General features: G+C 43.1%; 1 protein-coding gene across 1 annotated transcript; it reads right to left on the reverse strand.

The window, feature by feature from the left end:
* Positions 1-275: 275 nt before the first annotated feature.
* On the reverse strand, positions 276-25,455 carry syt12 (synaptotagmin XII). The gene is made up of 8 exons (XM_030426121.1): positions 25,317-25,455; positions 13,872-13,932; positions 12,297-12,490; positions 11,511-11,915; positions 6,606-6,821; positions 4,985-5,105; positions 4,378-4,511; positions 276-3,407 (listed from the first exon to the last, which is right to left on the reverse strand). The coding sequence occupies exons 2-8, from the start codon at positions 13,915-13,917 to the stop codon at positions 3,234-3,236; spliced, it is 1,290 nt and encodes a 429-aa protein (XP_030281981.1). The 5' UTR covers positions 13,918-13,932; positions 25,317-25,455; the 3' UTR covers positions 276-3,233.
* Between the last annotated feature and the right edge of the window lie 1,782 nt (positions 25,456-27,237).

Genomic DNA, 27,237 nt, shown 5'->3' on the forward strand with positions numbered 1-27,237 from the left:
TATATCCCGAAAAGCACTTTTGATAATTTTCACAGCACAGTTTCAATTTGAAAAAGTCTGACATGCTAAATTCTCACAGTGTTTTCACAGAAGAACCATATCTCAGTGTCATGGATCCCCTTTGCACATGATCGTGACCTACACTTTCCACCTGCAGTTCTCCAAGATGACTTTTGATTATCCAAAAACAGAGCCATGTGAGACATCTTTCTCCCCCCCTCTCAGATTTCAGCAAGTCCATGTCTCTCCAACAAGACAAACAGGTGGTCGGACAGTTACTGTTGAATTGCTTTTATTTCAAACAGCATTCACACAATACACTGTATTCTTGAGGCACATCCACATCAAGTGCTAAATAACTTCATGCATGGTCAATGTAGGCTACACCTTTGTTGAATCAAATGCAAATGTTGATTGTAAATGAAACTATTGCTTTGTTATTTGGCACAGTAGGAAATATTGTGTGTTACATGACCACAGGTGTGTTATTTTTGGATTGATTTTCTGAGTGAGGTGAGGAATGCGGGTAGACCTTGAGGAAACAATGAGTTTGTTCTGCTTGAAAAAGAAACAAAAATCACAATGCATAAGGCTGAAGATGCTTTTAGCAGGTATTTCACATGATAATTCACATTCAAAAGTTACAACAAAACAGCACATTTGCACAATGTTGTAGAGAATATCTCAGGCAGATAAAAAGCCACTTTGACATTTGGGCTTTTTACAAGACCCTTGTCACATTATCTATCTTTTATTCAAAAATCTTTTCTGCAGCAACACCATTCAGTCTTCAAACTGCGATGTGGCTGCTCTTGTTTAAACCAGGAACATCTCCAGCGCTAATGAGATCGTTTGCAGGTATCCCATGTTTACATGAAAGGAAATGTAAACCCATTTAAAGGGGTTAGTATACATCACATCACAAGTTAAATTCCCAGAGGTATTTTGATAATAATTCTTTGATAAGCAATGATATTGGTATTGAATATAGTGTTCTATAAATGAAGTTTGATGTTTACTGAAGTGTGATACCATGAAAAACATGATTTGTACCCAGAAATCAGGGGGGGGGGGAGTGGTAATGAATGTTGAAGTACACTATTTACACTGTTAAATATGTGTTTGCAACTTGTATTGCATCAATTATGGTAAAAATAGAACAATGTAATATGACATTTATATGCTAATTACATCTGATTTGGCCACCCTGTAACAACTGCTACAAATTACAATTATTTCACCTGGATAAGAGTACCTGGATTTTTTTTCAAAAGCACAATAAATACAGAACATACCAAAACCTCTATTATTCATCAACCTTAATGTTAACAGATTACACAAGCAAATCCAATAGAGTTAGCTCAACTCGGCTCTAAAACCATTACGAAATCAATCAAGTAGGTGGAATAGATGACTGGTTTGAAAGGACGAATGATCGTTTTCCTGAAAGAGAAGTGATTTCACCCCTCCATCCAGTCAGTTATTCTCTAGACAGCTAGAACGGGCTACAACCAGAGTAGGCACCATGCAGAGAGAGAGCCACGCCTGACAAGGCCGGGTTCGTTTTGTTAATCAAAACTCACTTCAAAGTCCAAAACATACATTTCTGATCAAGACTTTCCAAGGAGGGAAAAGGTGTCTACATATTCATAGCCTTAGCCTGAATCTCTAGTCAAGGGGACATGGTGGGGACGCACACCTTTTCAAAAAAGCTCATCAGATACTAATACTAATATTAACTTGGGTAATATGAGATATGCTACGAAAAAACATGCGCAGCATTCAGACAAAAAGCTGCAAAGTGAGGAAAACGCAACCAAATACAAAGACAACAACAAGAATCAGTTTCTGGGGGAAGGTAAAAAGTAATGCACACGGCTGAGACACACTTTTGTCCTGCACATAGATCTAACAATTAAAAGGTCCTACATAAAGGAAAAGATTCAACTTAGCTTGTTAACACATTTGGATAGTTTTGTGTATTTCCTGCACATTTAAGCATTTGTCGTGTTTTCATTATCACTTTGTGTAGTTAAATTAATCCGATTTCTTAACCTTTAAAGTGAGGGAGAGCTATTTTCGGGTCACCTGGCTCTCCTGAATTTAGTTTGTTTCTCCTACTCTATTCTAGCATTCAGCATCAAGTGCCATACATTATTTTTTTCATTAAAAGTCTTAATTTTACAATTAAACTGAGAATGGATGAATCTATTCAATTTAATGTGATGTAGGTGTGTTCAAAGGAGTTCAGAGGGTAGACAAAAGGGTTGTGAAATCATAACAGAGGACATTGAAGCAAAGGTTGCTTTTTTTCAGAGAAATACATTATCAACAAAACTGGCTTAGCTGTAACCCCCTTGGACGTATGTGATACCACTGAACTGACGGCTTTACTGTGTTGTTAAAGCATATGGATAGGATTAGCTGTTATTAAAGTTATTAAACAATTTAGAACAATAAATATTTTGGCCTCCATCGGCTGTCTAGGTCTTAAAGTGTTAACTTGCTTGTATTTTGTCTATTTGCAGGCCTTTTCCTGAAGTGACAAAAGACAAGTTTTTTTACTTAAACTCCTCATTCTGAAGTAAATGTTAACTGCACAATGTGATGGCTATAGAATAATGACACCATTGGTGTTAAGACTGGTTCAGGCTGGCAGTCTTTCATGGCTTCATTACAGACTAAATGAATAATTAAACTCATGTTCTCCTCTCTGTTGATGGTAGTTGTTCAAGTAGCTACTCTTACAAAAAAGGACATTCCAGTTGTGTTTGCAACAGCTGTGCCTTCAAATGTTATGGGTTGTCTGTTTCCAGGTTAATTTACACCGCTGAGCTCCCAGGGCCACCATAATATGCATTGCTTCCTCCTAAATGCCACCCTCCTCCATAATGCAACCGAGCCAGAATGAAGCTGAACACTAAAGACATAACTGATCCATGGATCAATGATACACCCTGTTCATGGTCAAACACTGGCTTTCAGGTTCAATCCCCCTTACATGAAGATAAGGTGTTTACTCCAATTTGTTACTCGCCAGCAGAGCGACACACACACACACACACACACACACACACACACACACACACAGAGTATCCTCCTGTGGGTTAAAAACTCTTATCTTGCTGAAACAGCGTAACATATTGGCACCAAATAAGGGGAGAGGTGAAAGGAACGTGAAGAAGCAAGTGTTTTACTTAAAACAGGTCGGGTATGTACGAGAGCAAAGAGGGCTAGATCCTGCGCAGTGGGTGCCACATGGACACAGGCTTCCTCAGAGTGGCCAACATCTGGTTCCAGTGGGTGATCCCCATCCCGCTGGCTTCTGGGCCGATGATCACATGACCCAGGTTCTCCCCCCTGCCGTCGTCCGTGGTCTCTGCCACCGTCACCCTCAGGGACAGTTCCTGCAAACAGCGTAATGTGGTTACATAAGCTGCTGTGTGAGCATGACTCAGCATCTTCTTTTACAGCACGGGTCCTCCAAATCAGTTCAATCAATATTTGTTACAACAGCATGTTCTATGTTTTATTGTTTTTGGCATTTGAACCTCGTCACTTACATTTCATTTTATCACTGTTTGGCTCATTTTGTAAATGGTGTAGAGAAATAATTTGTTTGTGGTTTTAAAACATTTTTTGGACTGATCCATGAATTTAAAAGGTCCAGTTGATACCACAGGCAGATTTTAATGATGTTGTCATAGTTATGTTTGTACTGTATGTGACTCTAGGGATAAAAGTGTCGGCTGGTAAGCTGACTTTGTGGAGTCACTATGGGGTCTACATTTGTGGTTTTTCAGGGAAATGTCTTGGCAAATTTAAGATTGATTGCTGTGACATTTGATACAGACATTTATATCCCATGTGACTTTTTCTCAAGCACCATCATCAGGTCAAAATGTGACCTTTTCCAGGACTTCGGTTCACAAATCAGTACATCATCAGCATCATCATTGCGAGTATGTTTGCATGCTGACATTAACATTTAGCTCAAATCCCTGCATGATGTAGCAACAGCCTTAGAGGGCCACTGATGTGGATGTAGACTTTTCTGTGTCCATGCAAATCTTGCGCTTTATTGTATTCTAACCTGCATTCGTGGTAAACACGTTGGAAGTATCCTAATTATCATAAAACTTGCTGTTAATTCCATAAAGTCTTTTTAAAATGTTATAATCATCAGCTGCATGAACACAACTCATGTTCTGTTTGTTGCTTTTAATAATATGTGTACTGTTGTTACCACACGTAATGCTGGTTTATTATTCTTTATTAGTTATCTAATTTTATCTTTCTTATCTTTTCCCTTGACCTAAATTCCGATTCCTCATTCGAGGCGTGTTTGGGTCCCAGTCCCCAAACACGCCGTCTCACCTGCAGGACGAGGGACGGCACAGAGAAGATCATGGCTTCATTGAAGATGGGGTTCGTGTCGTCCCTTTTGGTGGAAGTCTTCTTCTTGCTGATCTTCCTGCCGTCTTGCAGGAGATAGACTTTGACAAACGGATCTGATAACGATAAGGAATTGATATGACTATGACCGCGTTTTGGGCTTCTAAAAGCCAAACCACACATGTAGAAAAACACAGACACCCCAACACACATTAGAAGGGGCATACACTAATTACGTCATTAAAGAACAATTACTTAGAAGCTCAGTCCTGTACACACAATTAGCTCTGTGGATGAAAATGATGATGTTTCAGCAGGGGACCTTAATTACTCCAATGTTACATATCTGCGATGAACAAGACATTTAAGCTCCATCTGCCTCTCTGGATGACAGTAAATGTGTCTGCTGGGAGTTTACATTAAGAGTCTGTTATTACTGAGTCAGTTGGTATCGTGTACTATCATGGGATATGATCAATATTAAAATTTGTGCACATAATGGCCATTAGAAAAACAGACACACTCATGCAGCACCCGCTCACACACAGGAATAAAATATAAACAGCAAAGCAACAAAAACATCTCTGACCCGCAGTGGTCTTGCTGTTGGTCCACACCAGGTTCTTGCACTTGGCCACGACCACTGTGAGGCGCTCTGCTGTCGGCAAATAGCTGAGAGACAACAGAATCTCCCCAACGGCATCCACAGCCTGCAGAGTCACACCAGAGCAGGACAGGCGTAAATATGTTACAGGGCGATGCTTTGAAAGGAAGCACTATCAAGATATTTAATATATATTAAAGCAACTGTCCAAATTGAGCTGTATAAAGCAATCACAGAATGTTAAAGGTGCGAAATTTAAGAATTGCCAAACAAAATTGGGGTAACATACCGTATCACCAGAATAACTGCTAAATGCTGCCAACTGTAGCAGCCATTAGCTAATAAGCTTACTTAGCCATGCAGCTAGCATTCATATTAACTGACTCAGAGCACTCGAAGAGTGTTGATGTTGTTTTAAATCAGACTATCCCCCCTTATTTCCTCACATTATGTTGATAATTTAAGTAAATTTGTTAAAGTTTTAAAGCAAAAATTCACCTTAAAAGCAGGAAACAGATGGATTGTGAGACAGAAGATATTAGGCAGGCCTATTTGTAAATTTAATTTAAATCTAAGAATAAATTGTTAGTTCATCATTCAAAGACCGAATAAGGAAAAAAGGATTAGACTAATCAAATCATCTTTTCATTACTTTTGAGTTTTATTGTGCATCATTTAAATGCAAATGTAATTAGTTACATATAATGGCTTTTCAAAATTGCTAAATGTATCAATTGATCATGATCAAGCATCGCACCAGCCTGTAATTATTCCAGAGGCACAGTCCCGGCTCCACACCCACGCATGCTGTTCCTGACACAGATGATGTGAAACAGACTACAAGAGTCTTTTTGTTGTCCTGTTTTAGTAATCGGTGTTGTAGTTTGGTAGTTGGTCGGTTTGTCAACAGGATTACACAAAAACTACTAAACAGATTTCAACAAAACTTTGATATAGGATGGGTCACAGCCAGGAATAGATCTCGTTAATCTTTGGTCCCGATCTGGATTAAGGGAGGTCTGGATTTTGCTCACTTTAATAAACATTGTGAGACATTTATTTTTTCAGTTTTTGTCAATTTGTCAGGGAATAATGCATGGATCTTGATGAAAAAAATAGGCATATTTAGGTGGCTGGTATCCAGTAGTGGCACTTTTGCAACTCGCAGTATATTTTGCTAATGATTTTTGAAGGCCTTTCAGAATCCACCAACCTTAGACTCCTGAAATACCACACATGTACGTGCAGTGACTGATTCAGTGAGTCATAAACATATTTTCTGGAGATTTAATGAAGCATAAAAGCATGTCATTAAGTAATTTTTCATCTGATTGCATTAGTAATGATATATCACATCAGATAATCTGTAAATCTATAAGTAATCCACTTTGATTCATAATGATAGAACATGACATGTAGTTCTGCTGAATGTCCAGCAGAGGTTCTCAAACACCACAATGCTTTCTTACATGTTATACAGTATTAAGATACTTTAGTTCACTGTGGGAGGTTGTGCATGTCACACTGGAAATGTGCCTAAAATCCTGTATTTCATCCTATCATATTAAACAACAGCCTATGACACATCACATGTATTGTAACCCACCTTATTAACATCTTGTAGGTAGAGCCAGGCATTGAATGGCCTGATGGTCAGGTCCAGATCTGACAGCTTGAGGTCTGCTACCCCGGCGCTGATGTTTCTCTCATCAGCATCGATACCAAAAGCAGCGAAACGCAGGCTGTACTCCTCCAGCGTGGACAAGTCCGCAGGGATGGAGTAGCGTTCATCAAAAATCACGGTGAATGCATTTGTCTGGACCTGTGAGGGGTAGGAAGTAGTTGAAAAGGAAAGGAAATGAAAGGACAGGAAAGGAAAGGAATGGAAATTCAACACACAGGATGATCACTTCAGTTTGAATGCACAGTATGTCATTTTGGCCTTTGTCTCTTAGTCAAAGCTATAACAAGAGACAGAGTTGAAACCATGAAGTAGTGTGGGATCGTGGGAGTTGTTGTCTTCATTCTTAAACAACCACCATCCGACACAACTCAGAAATGTTGACGGACGAGGTCACATATTCGAGTTTTATCCATGTAACTTTTAGTTTTGTTCGTCAACTAGGTCTAGTTGCTTTTAGACAATCTAATGCGGAAATGTTACAGATTATGCCTTTAAGTATGTCGATTGCTTTTGATGTGTACAAAGATATTGACAATAAAAACATTGTTCTTGCGATAATCAAAGACAAGAATCTGACCGTACAAGGAAAGTTGAAGTGTGGAATGTAACATCTGTTTGTCCTGACTCACTCGACTTTAGGACTCAGGCTGTCACGTACAAAATGACTTAACGCTTTCTTTACATTAGATGATTACTAACTGAACTGAAAGTTCCACAGACTTAATGGATCACAGTTTTTTCTCTGTCTGTCTTATTTTTCCAGAAGCCCAAAATGTCACATAAAGACCTCAGACAAAGCAGCAACGCAGGTTTAAAAAAAACAATAAACAATTTACTATCTACTTGAAAATGTATTGGCAGGAAAAAAGTGAAATCTAATTATGGTGATGCAATTTCAGAAATATGTTGAAGAAGTGTTTACAGTAAAAAACGTTTTAAAATGCAGAAGAGCTGCTATAATTCTAAAGATCTTTTTCTAACCCTCAACAACTGATTTATGTGCTTAAAGCTAACAAGACCATAACAACGTAAAATTAAAATGCGAAGACATGTCAAGTGGAAACATAAAGAAATGTTAGGTTTGCAGAAAGGTACAATTCCAACATTTATGGCCTGGCTACCAGAGCACACCACGTCTACTCCTGATCCTAGTGAGATACTCAGCTGCCACAACCAGAGTTCCCAGCATTTCTTGTGCAGCTAGAGCTGATTTCAGGAGATCCGATGCTAAAGCATGTGCTGAAATGACGTAGTGCAAGGCGGGCAGAAGTTACCAGGCAACTACTAAACGTGGAGGGGAGAGTAGATTTAATAATAGCCCTGGTCTTCACACCACTGTTTGATCTTGAGGTGTGAAATGCAATGAGGAGGATTCCTGCTCAATATCTCTGGAATTACAGCATGGCTTTCATACGTGCACAGTCAAGCTGAATAAAACAAAAGCGTCTGTTGTGCGAGGAGGTTTTTTTTTGATGAATCAATAACTCACCGTACGTTGAATTCACAATAAAAAAAATTGTGAATTCGGAGCACGGGGTCTGCAAATCAGCTTGCGAGCCCGACCTTGGATTGTGTGTTATGTCAAGCAGGTGAATAGCATCACGGCCATACATCCAACACCTACAGAATCTGGAAAAGGCCCAGCTGCTGCTGCCATGTAAACATCTACGTACAGACATAAAGCCTCCAAAGCAGACAGTATCTCTCTGCCACCCCAACACAGGCCTGCACTCCATCCACAACATGAGGCCGCCTGTCTGCACTGTTCAGCTTATCGCTTCAGGGGCAACAGTAGACTTGTGTGTGGTTGAAATGAGGCAATAAAAGCTCAGAGGGTGGCGTGTGTGTGTGTCTGTGTGTGTGAGTGTGTGTGTGTGTGTTCGAGAGCTACAGAAAGAGAGAGGCACAAGCATTATTACGGTCCAAACAGGAGCAATAACCAGTGACAACAAAAAATGGGAAGATGAGGGGGAAAATAGATCACACAGGGAGTGATGGACAGGTGAAACAACAACAGAAGTGCAGGAGATGAAACTGAGCGAGGGAAACCAACAGAAGAAAAAGAGAGAGGGAGAGAGAGGCTGTCTTGAACATGAGAGCGAGTGGAGCTGATGTCAGCATTTCCTTTACTCCTCACTGCTCCTCGACATTAAAGAGAGGGAGCCAATAAAGCCGCCGCATCAGTGGCTGCTCACATTATTATCGCACCCAGCCTGAGCACATTAATACACTGAATGACAACGTGCTCAAGTGAGGGGAGTCCCTGTGGTTCCGCTCGCCGTTGCCCGTCAGCCAGCACAAACTGTACAGAACCACGGTCACATGAGGCGCAATGCTGGTGACTCACGGCCAGGCAGGGATTAGTCAATTTTTTTTTCTGGCAACGTCTCGCTAAGAGCAGAAGGCGAGTGGCAGGTGGAGCAGATGGAGGAATGTGAGTCCTGTTCCTTTCCTGACAAAGCGGTCAGTCCACATTAGATTTAAGCTTTTATGAAATTGTTTAAGGGGAGAATGCTGGGAGAAGGTAACAATCAAGACATGTGTCTGCCAGGAAAATAAAGACATTAATAATGAAAATAAAATACCCATGAGACAATAAGAGAACATTTAGACTTACTATCTCAGTTTTTCAATTCATAATAAAATGCATTATGCTTCAGAAGAGACATATTTATAGTGAGAATGAAATAATCAAGATTTTCAAAGAGACCAATTTAAAGGAAAATTCACCCAATAATGAAAATTCAACCCACTGCTGACGTAAAGTCAAGAGAAGTTTCGTAGTCCAAAAAACATTTCTGGTGCCTCACAGTAACAGTGTTGCAGCATCGTCCTAAACACCTGAAGTAGATGGGCACTCAAGGGAAAACAAGTGAAAACAATAATCCAAGTCCCTGGAAGGCCCAGAGATCCCACATTGATTTGTAGAGATGTTAATTACACCCCCTTTTCTTCACTGGAGCTGTTAAGCTAAAAGTGTGCACACCTCACAGTATATGATAAAAAAAAAACCTGATGGCACATGTCATCATCATTATAACCTATATTGCAGAAAACAGGCTATATTTCAACCTGAGTGATGTAAAAGTCAGTCACATCTACTCCTGATGAAGCGTAAGGATGTGAAATCACCCCTCCAGACTACATCCAGCTCCCAGGGGGATCGCCACTCAAGCAAATGAAATGGGCTCTTCCGACAGACAGGAAAGGATTGGCTTGTCGGGCTCCAGGATCAAGCCTCTCATCCCGTGGGACGAATCACTGTCTGTCTAAAATTCAGCCAGGGCTGAAATCTTCACAGTTCAAGTGAGCCAAAGCCACCCCAGAGCGAAAAGGCTTCACACGCTACAGCCTTGCTGCTCTCCCGCTCCGTCAGGAGCGACTTTTATCTTCAATCCTCTGCCCGGGTTCAGTCGTCACGTCTTAACTGCTAATTAACCATCTGAGAAACCTCCTTTCATTTATTTTCCCTCAGTCCAGATTCTCTGCTCTATTAGCAGCCTAGTGGCAATTATGCTGAACGTCTGCTGTCTGCTTTTTGTACAATAATGGAAGCTAACGAGGAACTGGTTCATCTTTAATGATCATGTTTGAAACAGTGAAAAGTTTGCATTAACTTTACATAAGAATAGCCATGTATCTACACACTATAGTGCTGAGGTGAGGATCTGCTGATGATCCATCACAAACCTTTTGGACTGTTGGCGTAACATTTGGCCTTGAAACGGCTGTTGTAGACAGCAGTGTCAGTCTGTCAGAATACAATGTTTGTATCCTTGAGGTATAACAGAAGTCCTTATAAAACATTTGCAAAGCTGATGATTTGAACAACTTTCTTCCCCACTGTTGTTTGCCTGGCACATTCTGTCACCACCACCTGTAGACTTGTGCGCATGCTTGAGAGAAGACAATTGGGAACCAGTTCAAAAGTGCTACACATGCAGTTACAATTCCTTGTCACTGACAAGATCTAAGATACATTCTGATGGTGTGTTGAAGTCTGTTCCACAGTCAATTAATGTTGCCCCCCTAAGAATTATGATTCCTGGTCTGCCACCCATCGGTGCTTGGTTGGTAGTGGTTGGTATGGCGCACATATCAATGGGAAACTGACTTCAACACAGCACAGGACAAAAATAAGTTAGATAAATAAAGAATAACAGGTCATTTAACTCCCTTTTTTTGTGAACAAACTCTCACCCACCTGTGGCACCTTCACAACCCTCCAGGGTGCCACGGCCCACAGTTTGGGAATCAGTGCCCTAAACACTACATAACTAACCTTTAACTCAGACGGGCACATCTCTGTCCAACCAGTGCAGCCAAGTATTAACCCGCTATGATGTAACTTATTCAGTTGTGGACTATTGTTTTGAAGCCTCAAGTTTGGCATTTTGGCTGTCGTCTCTTTGTGTTATGGAGCCAGAAATGACCTATTTGGACGAAAGGGTGGAGCTGCATGATACGCATATGTTACGCCTCGATCATGACTGGATCTGACTGAGAACTGGAGGACACATTGTGGAAGTGCCTTGTCAATCACAATGTAGCCATGTCCTAAAGCGTATCTTTTATATTTGACTGCTAAAATGAACATCGTGCTGTTTTGAAGAGGACTTAAAACTAGGAAATGAGCCATACACTCAATAGTAAACTTATTACTGAGGTCCAGAAAAAGCTATCAAGTTACAATTTTAGTATTTCCGAGCTCAAGTCCAAGTAGCTCACCCACATCTTATCACTTCAGTGTTTTTTTCTTTCGATCATTCTGAAAGCTAAACGTGCTCAAATAACCCCAAAAAGACAAGAAAACTCTAGCTTCCTTACCCTTGTGATTCCCACATTGAGCTCCTCTGGCCCCAGTGAGACTCTGATGAAACAGCCGGGGAAGTCTCCCTCCTCCCTCTCCAGCAGATCTTTGCCCTGGTGCAGAGTGATGTGGAGCATTCCCGTCCCCTGGCCTAAGTGCCTGGACGGCTCAAAGTCGAGCGTCACCTCCAGCTGGCCGACCGTGAAGTCGTGGCCGAAGTTGTTTGCGATGGAAGAGATGGAGCTGAGCGAGTCAGTGGAGATTGATCGGTTAAGCTGGGCCATGCCAGTCGGGTCCAGCTCCCTGCTCATCAGCTCCAGGTGGCCCAGCTCCCTGAAACCTTCCGGGGTGTCGCCCAGGGCCAGGCTGGGTTTGCGGCTGGAGGCGGTGGAAGTCCGTCGGTGGTTGTTGGCAGCCACGCGCTTCAGAGAGGAGCAAAGGATCAAGAACATTTTAGAAATTTGATTCAAAGTGAACTGTTTTCAAACATGAGAAGAACTCGGTTGACATATTATAATTTGCCATTGAGGACCAAGACCCAAGAACGAACTGAAAGCATACAAAAAAAATTCACCAAAAACCTTCAGCCACAGGAAACTTTTCTTTGAAATCTGCAGCCATCAGGATGAATGAAAACCCCTCCACCCTCAGCCACATGATTGCTCATCACTTACTCCAACTGAAGCTTGATTGTGGATCATGAACTTGAAAAATACCTCTCACCTCCCTCGCTGATGGGAAAGTTTTACAGACATTTTACACTGACATTGTTCTTTTTCCGAGAAGCATGAATGTAGATGCACCTTCTGTCTGACTTCTGAGAAGGAAGTTCCATATTTTTCTTGTAGGTATCGATAGTCAAAGTTGGGGAACGGCGATGGCGCAGGAAAGGTTCCAGATTTCCACAACTTCCAGATGTTGAGCCCTGCCACTCCCAGCAGCACGAAGAAGCCCACAAGGTAGATCCCCACCTCCCACCCGGGTGGGTTACGCACCACTGAAACAGACACACAAGACAAGTGCTTAAAAGGGACAATTTACCCCCATATCAGACTTATTTTTCCTTATACCTGTTGTGCTATCTAAACATCTAGATTGCTTTCATGTGAGTTGCTAAGTTTTTGGAAATATTGTCCATAGAGATGTCTGCCTTCTCTTGAATGTAATCGCACTAGATGGCACTCTGCTTGTGGCGCTCAACCCAGATAGAAGTTATAAGATAATTGGGAAACCATAGTATTAGCGTTCTCTAATTGGGAAGATGTTGGCAAGAGGTTGAAATGCTGACGTCTTCCAGATTGGCCAACGCCCCCCATGCTACGTCTTTCTAACGTAACTCATGCATGTCTGTGAAACATATGGTATGTGTGCTACCGAAGAAAAACAAAGCGTTTGAAAAATGAACAGCAATGCCTCTGTCCAGAAATCACAGACAGGAGACTTGTGGTCATGACACCGTGTAGTATAGGCCTGGGACATTAATGTTGTCCTCCTTGGCTGAGCTGTAACATCAGTTAACTGGAGTAGATGCACACGTTACTGTTGAGTTTTTAAAACCCAGATGAAGGCTGATATCTCAAAAACTTGTCAACTCTCACCAAAGCAGAGATGGGTGAACAGCACTACAGGTAATAGGGAAAATATATGGATTTGCCTAAGGTTTGCACTCATAACTGTATTTTATATTTGATGAAGTTTGAGTGCAGAGTTTGGGATAAACCCAGGACAGAAAGTTTAGAGAATATTTTTTATTTCAAGACCAGCAAGAGTCTTAACAAGCTCACAATCACTGAGCTCAGTCAGCCACTGTTTCAGGCCTTGTCATTCAGCACTGAGCGCTGACATGGCTTTGTTGGACTTTCGGGACGCATAACGTTTTATGTAAATCAGATAACACTTTAGAGACAGAATGTGGCAAAAAGTGACAAACAAATTGAAATGTCACTCTGAATTAAACGTCAGAGCGTCTCATGTTTCATCTGAGAAAGGGATTATGAGCCTGTGCCGAGCTGGCTTTCTCAAGATGAATTGCTTCCGTGGGAGGACTTTGACAGCTTTATCTCCACTTTTTAACACAAGAGATAAGCCAATTATAGGGTAAGTAAAAAAGTTTTGTAACATTGACTGCCTTCAGCAGGAGACGAGGCCGGAGGTGATGTTAAGCTTGTGAATAAAGGTGTCAAAAGCTGTCAGATAGACCTGAGAGGTGACGAGGCACAACCCTGAGTAAAACTCTACAAAGCACCTCATAGACTGATGCTTATATATTCACAATGGTGGATAAAATCACAGCTCAATTGCCACACAAGGTTACCCATGCAGAGGGGATTTGTCAAGGGAAATGCGAGGACAGTTTGTGACCAGTGTTGTCGACTCACCACTCAGATGGTAGCCTGATATATCCCCACTTTGAGGCGAGGACATGGTGCTGCAGCCAGCCTGGAAAAAAAACAACCAAACATTAAAATAACAATCTGTTCAAGTGGCTTTTTATGTCGGAGTCCAAACAGAATAAAGTCAGACACACCGCAGTTATTATTCATCAAAATAATATCAAATATTCAGCTTAAATAACCTTTTTAAGCTTAGTTCCAGTAGCGAGATTAAAAAAAAAATATATACAGTACACATATGCAGTAGTACTTTCAGACTAAAAACAGTGGAAGTACTCTATAAAAACTTTAGCTGGCATTAGCCAGGCCGTTATCTAGCAGAGCCTTGTGGAAGACAACACAGAGAACACAATCAGCAGACAGTCACGCTGAAATAAACTGTCCAGCAGCCCATGCAGATATGTTAGTGATGTCTGGACTCTGATCTGATCACTTGTAAATATTAGCACGTACAGTCCGTCTTTTCGGTCTGATAAAAAAACTGAGAATATAGCCTCACAGTTTTTGTGGTTGCATGTTGACATCACACTACTCCCAACACTACGCTACTTCTTTCTTTAGAGATAACAATCACTATTCGTAAGACAAGAAGAGGCTGCTCGTCAGGAAAACGTAAAAAGGCTGTTTTAGAGATGCAATTAAGGTAATTCCGGAGAAAGACAGCTGATAGTTGAGTCTCATTCCTAGACTGTCAAATGCACTTCGACAACCTTGGAATGCTTTGGGTGCATGGGTCGGTATTGATGACCTGGGAATGTGAACAATCAACTATTTTACACATTGCACCTTTAAGTGTTTGAACAAATGAGCACTGCTGTCATTTTTAAGAGATGAAACAGTAGATATTGGGTCCCTGTCCTGTTTATAGTAACAGAGCACAGATTAAATGTATTGTACATGTGAACGACATATCATCATTCCCCGAACCAGTTTAAGCATTAGACGTCTGTGTAAAGTCACACCACAAATCACAGATCCTTTTTTTAAGAGACAAAAGAAAACAATATTTTCCTGTGAACCTCTCTTCCGCTGCAAAGTGAAAAAAAAAAAAAAGGTGGGCGCTGGTGTGTGACTCATCCCCCCCACCGCCCCAGACCTCCCCTCCTCCCCCCCTCCCTCCTCCCCCTCATGTTGGAATCTCCCCATATCTCAGTGGCTCGGGGGAAACGGGAGCATTACACTAATGATATAGAAAAAGGGCTGGAGGAGGGCTGGGGGTGTGCGTTGACTCAATTCTGCTGAGCGCTTTGCAGACCACAGCCATGCAGGCCAATTAAAGTGGCTGACGCAGTGCAGGGCCCACTGACAGCTGCTGATATGCCATTAGCAAATCATGGGGAATCTCTGGCAGGGAGGGAAGCACTGCCCCCCCCCCAAGCTTGGCCCACTGTCGCTCAGGCTTGGCTTATCCTAACCCATGAGTGTAGAGGAGGTCTGGAGGAAGCCTCACAGAAGACGAAGAGGAGGAAGAGGAAGGGTGATCAAGGATGGGAAGGGAGAGAGCAATAGCGGGGGGGGAGAGAGAGACAATGCTTCAGACAGATTTAGTAAATAATAATGAGGCAGCGTGGGCGCTCTGGTGCCTCAGTGGGCTTAAGGAGGCAGGATACTAACAATGAGGTCCGTATCGCCTGAAATAGAAAAATATGTGAAAACAAAGAGAAACACATTGACTGCAGCTTTCTAAAGACTGTTAATCTGAGTTCAGGGCCAGTGCATTTGAGGAAATGACGTCATTTGATGATTTAAAAAGGCAAAAATCTTCTTTTTCCCACTTCATCATCTTTGACACGAGCCAATATCTTCAAATCAAATATATTCATTGAAACAGGTTATTTAATATGATCGATTATACAAATGTATTTTGGGGTATGGTCACTAATTTTTCTTTATCTGCTCACTTTTGATCCAACCTCGATGCACTCCCAGCCAAAGCATGGGCTGTTTAGCTGGGCAAGATGGCTGCCAGGCGAGAGACCAGTGTTCAGTGCACGGTTCAACATTTGTAAGCGTGAAACCACTTTATGCTTTTAATTAGACATTGGGACACTTTCCAACTGTGTTTGCGGCATCAAAATAAGGATTTCTAGGAACAGACGGGAGAATTAGCTCTTAGCGGCGTTTGCACTGACAGAAGCCGGTCACTCAAAAGATGACTTTTCCTGACCCTAACCAAGTGTTTAGCATAGCATAAACATTATTTAAAACGCACATTGCCAACATTTATCTAAAGTGTCTGTGGAGACCAATTGTTTTAGTGAATCACAATTTCTAGTTATTCAAAACCTCAACAATCTTTCCTTGTGCCCCTGGCAACTACAGAAATATCCTCTGGCAAACAAGGGGATCGCAGCTCCAACAAACTGAGCAAAGCAAATCTTAATAGGCTTCAAATTTCGACCACAAGGTCAAACACGAACACGAGTCAAGGCAGAATCTGAAGGAAAGAATTTGAAAATGAAATGGAGGCGCTTTCTGCAAAACTGACCCACAATTTCAAGTGTTTTTATAAATGAGTTGAACAAGTCTTGGTCAAAAACTCCACAAAGCCTTTTTCTGTGTACAAAAAAGTGTTTCTACTGCGAGTCATGACCCAGATCACATCAGTCACCTTGCATCACCTGTGTCTCGGCCAAAAAGCTGCACTTGCACACACCGCAAGCACCAGAGCCGACGGCCATCTCTGTGAGAGGAAAAAGGTCTCCAAACCACGAGGTAGTGATAGTCTATGTTTGTCATTCAAAAAGGGAGACCGGACGAATCGTCCCAGTGGATTTTGAAACCATCATGCTAAATCAGCATTTTTTGATGACACTCTCTGAGGCGAAAAATTGACTACTGGGGACGACTGCTAGCACCAACAGTGTTGGATACAGCCCAACCACCAGGGCCGCACATGATCACCGAAGGACCACGGCTGCTGACTGCCAGCAGAGAAGGTAAGAGAGTTAAGGTAAACCTTAAATTGGAGAGAAAGCAACGCCCGAATTTGAACAAATCCTAAATATGACCAAACTTACTGTCAGGAGATGGGCTTGAAATGGAAAAATAAAAAATATGTTCACGATCAGACTGGTATGAAAGTAAACATCTGTGCAAATGACACCTGGTCAGACCAGAGGAGCATTCCCCAGCCCGCCTTCCACGGAGAGGAATATAATAAAGCCTGTGACCTTTGCTGCTTGTTATCCCATCTCATTCCCATTTCCCCCGTCACCGGCTGCCACATAAAATCTAAGCAGAAGTCTCTCAGACTCCTGTGAAAAGAAAGACAGTACAAACAGTTTTTTTTTTTTTTTTTTAACTGAGGCAGGAGGAAAAAGTGAAACAAGAAATTGGATTCCAACATGACGGGGAGGAGATCAATACGTGTGAGTCACATTTAGACCACGATGTCTCCGTTTCATGATATCGACAGTCATCACGTGTCAGTGATACACTGACTATCACTTCTATTTTCTCCCTCAGATTGGAGGCATTCCTGCTGCTGACAGTTCATTAACACATGGCTGGGAAACAAAAGGTGAACATTTACATAAAAGCTTTTCCACCGATGTGTCATCTTCATGCCCACACAAGCTGAACTTCTCTAGATTTATCTCGCCGGTGCTGCAGGGATTTTGTCTGATAACATTCCTCACGGCGCCTAAAAAAGACGGTCTTCCTCCAGTGCACACTGAGAGCAGTTGCGTGGAGGGACGTTTTTAATTACCGAGATATGCATGAAATGAATATCTTGTCACAATGTGTGCTTGCGGAACAGGATGTGATGAGCGTTAAGTGGCATATGAATAATGCGACAGAGAACAGCTTGTGAAATTGGTGAAATACAATTTTCCGGAGCAGTAATGAGGCTGCCAATGGAGAAATCAACACAAAGGGGAAAGTAAGAGTTGACAAACAATGCCAAAACTAAAGCATTTTTTTTCTTTCTTCTGCATTATGGGCTGCAAAGTCAGGTGAATATCTCAGACAAGCAGACTAAAGTTTCCGGGAAGACTTTGAAAACTTTCCTCAGGATTCAGTTGTGACTGTGTGAGGTAGTGCACTGGATACCTCCAGCTCGGCCGTGATGAAATCCATCTGGATATATCAAATCTAGTCCATCAATATTGGCCTTTCAAGGCTACAGCATCACATCCATTTAAACAGAGCAGAATACAGTGTTGTCTCACTGATCTCTGTAGGGGGAGGCTGTATAATTGGTTCAGGCGGCGGAGAAATCAGATAAAACAACTCATGCATTGAGTTGGCAGATGGGGGCTTTTCTTTGGAACAGTTTTCTTTACCGTGTGCTTTCAACCTTGTTAGCCAATAATCCTATAAGCTTACAGGATGTTGAAATATTCCCACCGTTCTGTACTCGTGCCCACCCACAGCAACGTCTGCGCCCCAGTGGGCTCTTCCCGAATCTGCTTCATTCATACCGACACGTCTCTCTCTCCTACATTTACACACGCAGATATAAAAGGAAAACTCACAAGGTTCTCATTTTCCATGATCGATCTAAAAGACAAATCTGTCTGGTATGTATAGTGAGGGTTCTTGTACACGTGGGAGTTTATTGCAAGTGAGAGACATGCAGACATAGCGAGCATCCGTACCAAACGCGGCATCACGTTCACGTTATAAGATTTTTTAGCCATCAGGAGATGGAGGGGATAGTCATTACATTATTATTTGGGTCTCAAGCCCTTTGCCAGATCTCTGCTTTTTCTTTATCCTTTCTTTAATGGCATCATGATTTGAGGTGTGTGCGCGCTGGCATAGTAAGGAAATTCACTGCAACATTAGCTGGGAGTTAGTTTAGACCGCTACATCTCTCAGGTCATAAAATGGCCTCTACCAGTTTCAGGCGATGGGGTTTTCATTCAGAAACAGGCTACGTTTTCATTTGAAGGAGCAGTTTTACTGAACCAGGTAAAATCGTTACCGGGTGGCCCCAGCTGCACATTTTGCTTCATCAAAAAAATCTGCTTGCGCAAAGACCTTGCTGATAGCTGAGATTCATTAAAAGGGTAATGCTCGGTTTTTGCAGTTTTGATAATTTATCAGAAGTTTCATTATGTTCTTAGACACACAGATATAAATCCCTTCTCATACTCACTTTCTATTTTTGGCTATACCTCATGAGCTCCACAGCTCAGCGAGAGATCCCCTCCTTACAGACGAGAAACACCACCCAATCTCTTTCAACTGGTATAACTCTATGAGGTCCATCTCTTTTAAAGCCCTACCAGTGCTGGAGTATTGGATCAAGTGATTTTCTAGTGGTTCTTTTACCTCCAGAAGCACAAATGGAAAGAAACATTGGTACTATACGGTCATTTTCCCTCTATCTAAGATTAAGGTTTTGATGCTCTATGTTGCCTTTCAAGCTTCTTTGCTTCTTTGATTTCTGCTGCAGGGTCGCCGATAAAAGCCGACGTGACGAGGGAGGGAACAAACACTAGGAGGCAGCCTCGTGTCTGCCTCCCGCTGGAGCAGCTGAGACGCAACGACAAACCCAACAGAACCCGTTCAGGGAGCAGCAGGATCTGCACACTGGACGTACAGTAAATATACCACAGCTGCTGCTGCTGTTTGCAGTGAACAGTCTGGAAGAAAGACAACAAGAAATACACTCTATTGGAGCTGCATGTTAAAACAGGTCTGATCAATAAGAACAGACACACTGATTTATGTCCACACACACACACACACACACACACACACACACACACACACACAGAGAGAGAGAGAGAGAGAGAGAGAGAGAGAGAGAGAAACAGAAATAAGAGAGGAGAGGTTAGATAAAGATAGAAGTGAGACATAGATGAGATAATAGAAAGAAGGAAAACAAAGATATGAGTCCCTGTGTTGAAAATAAGAAGCAGCCGCTGGGAAGAAGAAGAAAAAGGAAAAGAGAAAAAAAGAAGAAAAAGAAAAAAAAGAAGATGGCTGAGGGGATCACAGGCCTGTCAGCTGCTCTCTTTCTCTGACTCTTGCTCGCTCGCTCTCCCAACAACTGATCAATCAACTTTGCTTTTAATCTCGCCCAATGACTCATAATCAAATTAACTGCCTCGCTGCTGCGCTGAGTGAAACGGGCAGATATAACACTGCACAGCAGTCTGTAGAGGCTGGGCAGCAAGGCAATTTGTCTCTCTACCCCTCCCTCTCTGTCTGTCTTACCTCCTCAGATATCTGGCTTTTCCACGCCAGCTACACTTCGACTCTCCGGTTCAGACGGCTCATTTTGGTGTATGGCTCAGGAAAAGTAGCATCACACAGGCTGGCGCCGGCTTTGAAATGTCAGCGGCGGCGCCAGCTGAGACGGGAAGGACCTGCACGCTGCAGCCAATCAGCTCAATCACTCAGGGTTAGAACAACAAACCTTGAACTCAGATTTTCTTTGGCACGGCTACTTCACTTTTAAAACCTGCCGTAAGTGTAGTTAATGTAGGGAAACAACAGAAATGTACTCTGAAGTCTCTTCAAAGATGGTTTATTGCATTGCAAGACTAGTCATAGTCCGTACATACTTTTATGATGAGTTTGAACCAAGCGAGTCTGATGAAGAGCTTGCACCGCAATAAATACATAATTTTCCTTTCTTTTTCCGTTTTGTTTACTTATTAGATTACAAGATAAGCAAACTTGCCACTTGCACACATCTCCCAGCTGAAACTACGGAGTAATCGGACTTTCACCTCTTGCAGGACAAAGCTGTATTACGAGACAGGACAAGCCGTGGCTAGCTGGTTAGCATGCTCCCTTCAACCCTGTTTCTTCAGACTCCGTCAATGACTTGACTTCAATTTGCTGCTTTCAGATCAGTTTCGATACATATTTTTTCGTCGTACCTATCAAACCAACAGTTATAAGGATTTGATTCTACTTTGTAAATTATAGCGCTTGCAAGTCAATACAACCCAAAATGGACTTAATGGAAAAGGTGTCTCGGATTGCTTGTGCTCCGTCTGATGTGATTATCCAGTCCAGTGCTACTCACACAACGCTCAGAACCAGTTTGATTTGCCTCAGAATATGTGGCGGTTAAATATTTTCTCTCCGTCTTTGCCAGCGAGAGAAAAGCTCTCTGTGCAGTTTGTGTAGAGCTTACAAGGAAAAGTCTGCCGATAATCCACAGAGAGGATAAAACTGCACAAAAACAACCAGACAAATAGAGACCGGAGGTGTCTTTGGTTGAATTAACGACAGAATAATAACACAGAATAAAGTTCTTTTGCCTTCTTTTATCCTGATAAATGATGACGGAGCCGGTGTTATTTTCCAGAATCAGCCCGATCAAGGTTTCACGCACGTGGATGCGTCACATTACAGCCACAGTCTGCAGGGTAATTAAAGAAGTTGCTGAGTGTGGTCCCATTCATTTCCACACCTGGATGGACCTTTTTCATGCCGGCGATTTTTCATCACTTTTCCTAATCTCGGAGTCTCAGCCTCCTGCCCTGATATTGAAGCTGAAAAGCTAAATCATGTGTGATCGTTGACCCGCACCGCCACCAAGCTAACTCTTTATATCTACTACTTATCAGATTAACAGCCTCACAATTAGGCTGATACAGGACAAGGAAAGCACTTAGCATCGCAGAAAACGTCTGTCAGGCCCGACTTAATGTTTTGGAAAGAGGTTCATTCGCTTTCAGTAATGTGGGGGGGGGGGGGAAGAGCGGTGATTTGAAGCCAAGGTACTGCGTTATTGATTTACGATTGAGTAACTGCAGTCACGTCCAAAGGTGTTTGGACAGTTACACATTTTTTTCTACAGGGCTCTTCCATCAAACAGTCAAAGCAGACTATTAAGTCAAATTTAGAGGTGAATTCCCTTCACATTTTGTGTGAGGCCCCTTCGTGCTGCTGAGTTTGCATTCTTCTCAAAGTGGACGCTAGTTATTCTAGCTTGCTAACCGCAGTGCCAGCTGCCCGACCGTGTCTTATCTGATTTATAGTCATTACGAGTTGCCAAAAACTTGAACGTATGTACAAAACTCGATACTTAATAAGGGCACCTTTGTGTACCATTGTTCAGTGAAGTGGAGTTCATGATAAGAAAGTTTTATTCACATTAAGTTTTGTCTTCTTCATTAAGTTCCTCAGTCCAGACGATTCATTAGACGAAATGGAACGAGCTGTTCCCTTGAGCAAACGCGTGGATTTCTCTGGTTTGAACATGGATGGAAACATTTGGGATAATGTACGTGCACAACTCAACAAAATATCAACAAAGGTCTAGTTGTTTTTAGACATTTAAATTCAGAATTTTTTATAGAAACTACTATATATATATTTACATTTCTGTTTGACATGTTGTTCTTACAGTGCATGTAGCATTCCATCAGCTACAATCCTGCAACGTGTTTTGGAAAAAACATGTGGAGAAATATGCTTATATGCTTTCTTGCCAAGAGTTAGATGAGGAGATTGATAACGATCTCATGTCTGCATGGTAAATACGTAGGTGGGCCCGGCAGCCAGCTACCTTAGAGGGAGTGCTGTCATTTTCATTTAGTGAGAATGAAATGAAGTCTTGCTGTGTTGAAATCAGAGAGATTCTTCTTTGCATTTGGTGCCGGGCGAACTATTTTCCGCTAGTTTCCAGTCTTCATGCTAAGCTAACCTAACCAGCTCGAAAGTTTTTAAACACTTCAGGTGCGACAGCAGCGTCAATCATCTCATCAACAAAGCGTTTCACACAATGTGGAACTGTTGCTTTAATGGAACGCTCGATAAAGCAGACGGTTTTATATGTTGCAGACACTGTTCAACTTCTGGGAGTCTCAATCTCATAAATATGATTCATTTTGCAACGCTCCATTTTAAGATTCTCTCTCCAGCCTCAAGCTGCGTTTCGCGGCATCTCCGGGAGAAGTGAGCTGTATTTGGCAGCAAACCGCTCTGACCACAGGCGTTTTCTCAGTAAAAACTGAGGCAATCCATTACGTGATCTGTTCTGGAGATATACGCTGTGATACATTAAGGTGCAAGCCGGCATTCTAGGCTTAGGAAAGACCATTCTGATTATGGGAGAGGGCCTGCAGGCGTTACAGTAGACTCACACATGTCTTCAGTGTTAAGTGCTCTCAGTTTTCTTAATGTAATAACACTTTTCCTCCCAGGAGTTCAACAGGGACACAAGGAGTGTGTGTGTGTGTGTGTGTGTGTGTGTGTGTGTGTGTGTGTGTGTGTGTGTGTGTGTGTGTGTGTGTGGAGGCTGGGGGAAGCCCATGACAGAAAGCGAGAGAGAGAGCTGCTGTTAAACGAATGGCTGAGATGATTGCGAGTGCTGGTGGAGGAATTGAATTCTGAGCAGGTCGTATTTCAGCCCGGCGAGGAGGAGGTGTCCCAGTGACACACACACACACACACACACACACACACACACACACACACACAAGCAACTTCACACAGACCTCCAGCATCATTAGAAAGCCTCGGGCAACCAACTCAAATACTTTGAGTGTGAGATCTTGTTAACAAGACTGAATATGAACAAGTTTGAAATATTTAAAGCAAAGCTGGGTGTATTTTTATTTTCATTTTTGGAGTGAACGTTCATCTTTTGGATCCTGAGTGTGTTTCATCGTTTTAAAAATCTCCTCCCACACGTCTCTTAACTGTTAATTGATGCCGAAAGCTTTCCGGCTAATCACAGCTTTTTTTTTTTATTCTTAAGATGGAACAGAGAGAGGAAGCCAAGAGGGAGATAATTAATCAGAATGGGATGAGAGCCTTCAGGGCGAAACAGTAAAGAAGATCGAAGGACAGTCGGCCAACTTTAGTGACAGCACAACAGGGAAACAGCTAACTCTAATGAAAGTGGAAGGAGCATTTCGCCAACCAAACACACTGACCGCTGAACATTCTCTGCAACACTTCCTCGTACGAACATGAGTGTAAAGCAACATGCTGCATCTTTACAGGTGTGCCACCCTTTTCAGATCGTTCCGTTTGAATCAGGGCGGTCGCGTTACCAGATTTTTACGCCACGGTTATCGCAGCCTAGCAAGTTCACGATAACGATACTTTAACCGAAACAAAATGCAAGCACTCAAATCAATCTTTAAGAAATTACCCTCAAAATAATAGTCTTCAGAGTTTATAACTGTAGATAAAAAGGAAAAAAAAGTGCACTAAAAGGACAATTACTATCAAATACTCGATTACTAACAAAAAGGCAACCAGATGAACTCTTAAGATCTGATGTTCGGGGCTGAACACCTTCGCTGGATGCCTCAGACGATATTATCGTGTGTGTTATTAACACAGTTTTTTAATTTCACGGTTATCATGAATATCGTGATATCGTGACACCCCTTATTAGTAACAGCGTTTTAAAGGCCTGAAGTGGTCACACTATGCAATATTTCATAATTTACAGCAAAATTAATGAGGGGCACCCCGGTGGGCCGGAGGGTTAAAGCACCCTCAGTGAGCTGCAACCACCACCAGTTGGATGAGGGCGGGGATCTGAGTGTCGTGTCATTCATCATCGCCTCTCCTGCATCGCCCTGTGCAGAGTGTTTGATTCGACAGCACACGCAATCAGGACCACCACTGATCAAACTTTGTCGAAAGTAACCAAGCGCGCTGCTGAATCCTTGGACTGTTGGATTTGCATTGATCTCTGACCACATGCTCAATGATGTTCAACACAATTAGATATCTGAGGGGGAAAAAACTGTTATTTTGTTATTTGTACTCCTGAACTGAGGAGTTGAAACTGAAGTACACAGTGAAGCCAATTTGCTCTGTTTAGCCCCCACAGATCACAAATTCGACCCGTTCACACTTTGCAGAACATTAACTCTCAAAGCAAAGGGAACCCAGTCTGACATGGTTCTCCTCAGTATCCAAGGCACAAAGCTCAAGATCGGCTGTAAAGAGGCAGCGTTGACTCCCTTCTCCTGACTTTTACCTGGCCTCACTTTGCACCACATCCCCTCAGCTGCTCGTCAAAACCCCGCACTAAGTTTTTTTTCAAGGCCACAGTTTGCAGCTGGAGTTGAGCAGAGTGGTGCTGAGCGGACAGCTCCAGCTGCTCGGGGCTGCCATTTGTTTTGTGTTTTTTTTGTTTTTTTTTTCTCCCCCTCCTGTAACCCCCCGGAGCCGCCGAGCATCAATTCACATCAATATCTGGGTCGACTGAGAGGATGCCGCGCCAGAGGAGCCATCCCGTCTGCTGCTGCTGAGGATGATGAGGATGATGATGGGGATGATGATGGTGCGTTCACAAGCGCAGCCAAAAGCCTCACACGCTTTATATTAATCCCCTTACTGTCAACAAAGAAGCAGAGAGGAGGAGGAGGAGGAGGAGGAGAAAAGACGCATGCAAGTCCCAAGTCTCGCCATGATGCATGTTGCGTTCTGTGCACGGGAGCGCAGCGCCTTGTGGCCAAACGGCCTGAGTGAGCACGCATTTCTTACCCGGAGTTTTCTTTTTGGTGCAGTAGGGAAGAAGGAGGAGGAGGAAGAGGAGGAGAAGGAGGAGGAGGAGGATGGCACACCAACTCCACCGCTCTCCCTTCTTCAGGCGCCTCTCTCCATCCAATGACACCGGTGCCGGTCCGGTCTGTGTATCCCGGGGTGGTGCTGGTGCTGGAGGAGCAGGAGGAGGAGGAGGAGGAGGGGAGGGAAACGGCGTTCACACTCCTCCCGTCTCTCTCAGCGCATCTGAACGCTTTCAGCCCAGCTGGATGGAGGGGAGAGGAGCAGAGGGACGAGGAAGAGGAGGAGGAGGAGGAAGAGGAGGAGGAGGAGGGTTTATCTTCCACTCGGAGGTGTCCGTTTGTTGTTGGTGCTGCTGCTGCTCGTTGGAGTCTTGAAAGCTGCTGTCAGAGGCATTCTGGTGTGCGCCGCAGCACAGCTCAGCTCAGCTCAGCTCCGACTGACCGACTGCAGACAGAGAGTCCCACCCCTGCAGCGAAACTTCCACCGCCGGGCCGCTCGATAACACGACCACCGCCTCCTCCTCCAGGGCTCCACAGCAGCAGCAGAGGCAGCAACAACAGCAGCACTAAGGAGGACCTGCAGCCACACACACACACACACACACACACACACATCTTGGTGTTATGCAACCGAGCGAGCACACCTCAGGGACACCCAAACTTTTCAAGGGAAACTGACACCCACAGAAAAAAAAAAAAAAAAACAACTCTCCTGAACCCCCCAATTCTTTCTGTCCCAAGAGCAAAACCTCCTCCTCCTCCTGTCCCCCCTCCCTCCCTCTTCATCATCATTTTATCTGTTAGGGATGATTCAGTGTGAAATTACATAACTGTGTTTACAGGCGGTGGGCAGAGTGCAGCGATGACACCTCTGATGGCCAAACTCTCGCTTTTCATATTTATATATATACACTACTCACAAGAAGTTAGGGATATTGTTATTTACATGAGTGCTTTTCCTATTTGGTCTGAATTTTAATGAAATAAGTAAAAGTTCCCTTTGATATTACTAATAATGAATGAGAAGAAACACCATTTTCATTAGTTTAATATTTATTACCCCAAAAATTTTGACAATAACAAGGATAGCCCCAAATAACAAAAATTGACAATGTCAGTAGCGGGTGTTTCCACCATTTGCCGCAATGACAGCTTGACAGCGACGTCTCATGCTCCTCACTAGCCTCATGATGTTGTTCTGAGGCAATGCGTTCCACTCCTCCACAAGTGCTACACACAGTTCTGCCAGGTCACGTGGGGGTGGGGTACGATCATCCAGTCTCTGCTTCAGCTGGTCCCAGACGTGCTCTATGTTGTTCAGGTCAGGGGACATTGCTGGCCATACCATATGAGGCACTCCGACTTCCTGAAGTCGAGCTGTGACAATTCTGGCACGATGTGGTGGAGCATTATCATCCATGAACAGAAAGTTTGGGGTGTGCTGGTGGAATTGGGGGATGGTGATGGGTTCTATGATGTCTCTGAGGTAAGAACGTGCAGTGACTGAGCCATCTACAATAACCAAATCTGTTTTGCGCTGACTGGTGATGCCTGCCCAGACTGTTGCACCTCCTCCACCAAAGGGAACCCTGGGGACCATGTTGACCTTGGCGTATCGCTCACCTCGCCTTCTCCAGCAACGCTGACGACCATCATTTCTGTGCAAGGTGACCCGACACTCATCATTGAACAGGACGGTAGACCACTGCTGCATTGTCCAGGTCACATGGTCTTGTGCCCACTGCAAACGTTCACGGCGGTGTCTTGGTGTCAGTGGAGTCACCTGCAACGGTCGTCTGGCATTCAAGTCAAAGCAGTGGAGTCGGTTTCAAATGGTTTGTCTGGAAACCCTAGTACCCCTCACATCTCGTAACTGGGCCTGCAGCTGTGTGGCAGTT

This window comes from Sparus aurata, chromosome 8 (genome assembly GCF_900880675.1).
Source record: "Sparus aurata chromosome 8, fSpaAur1.1, whole genome shotgun sequence".
Lineage (NCBI taxonomy): Eukaryota > Metazoa > Chordata > Actinopteri > Spariformes > Sparidae > Sparus > Sparus aurata.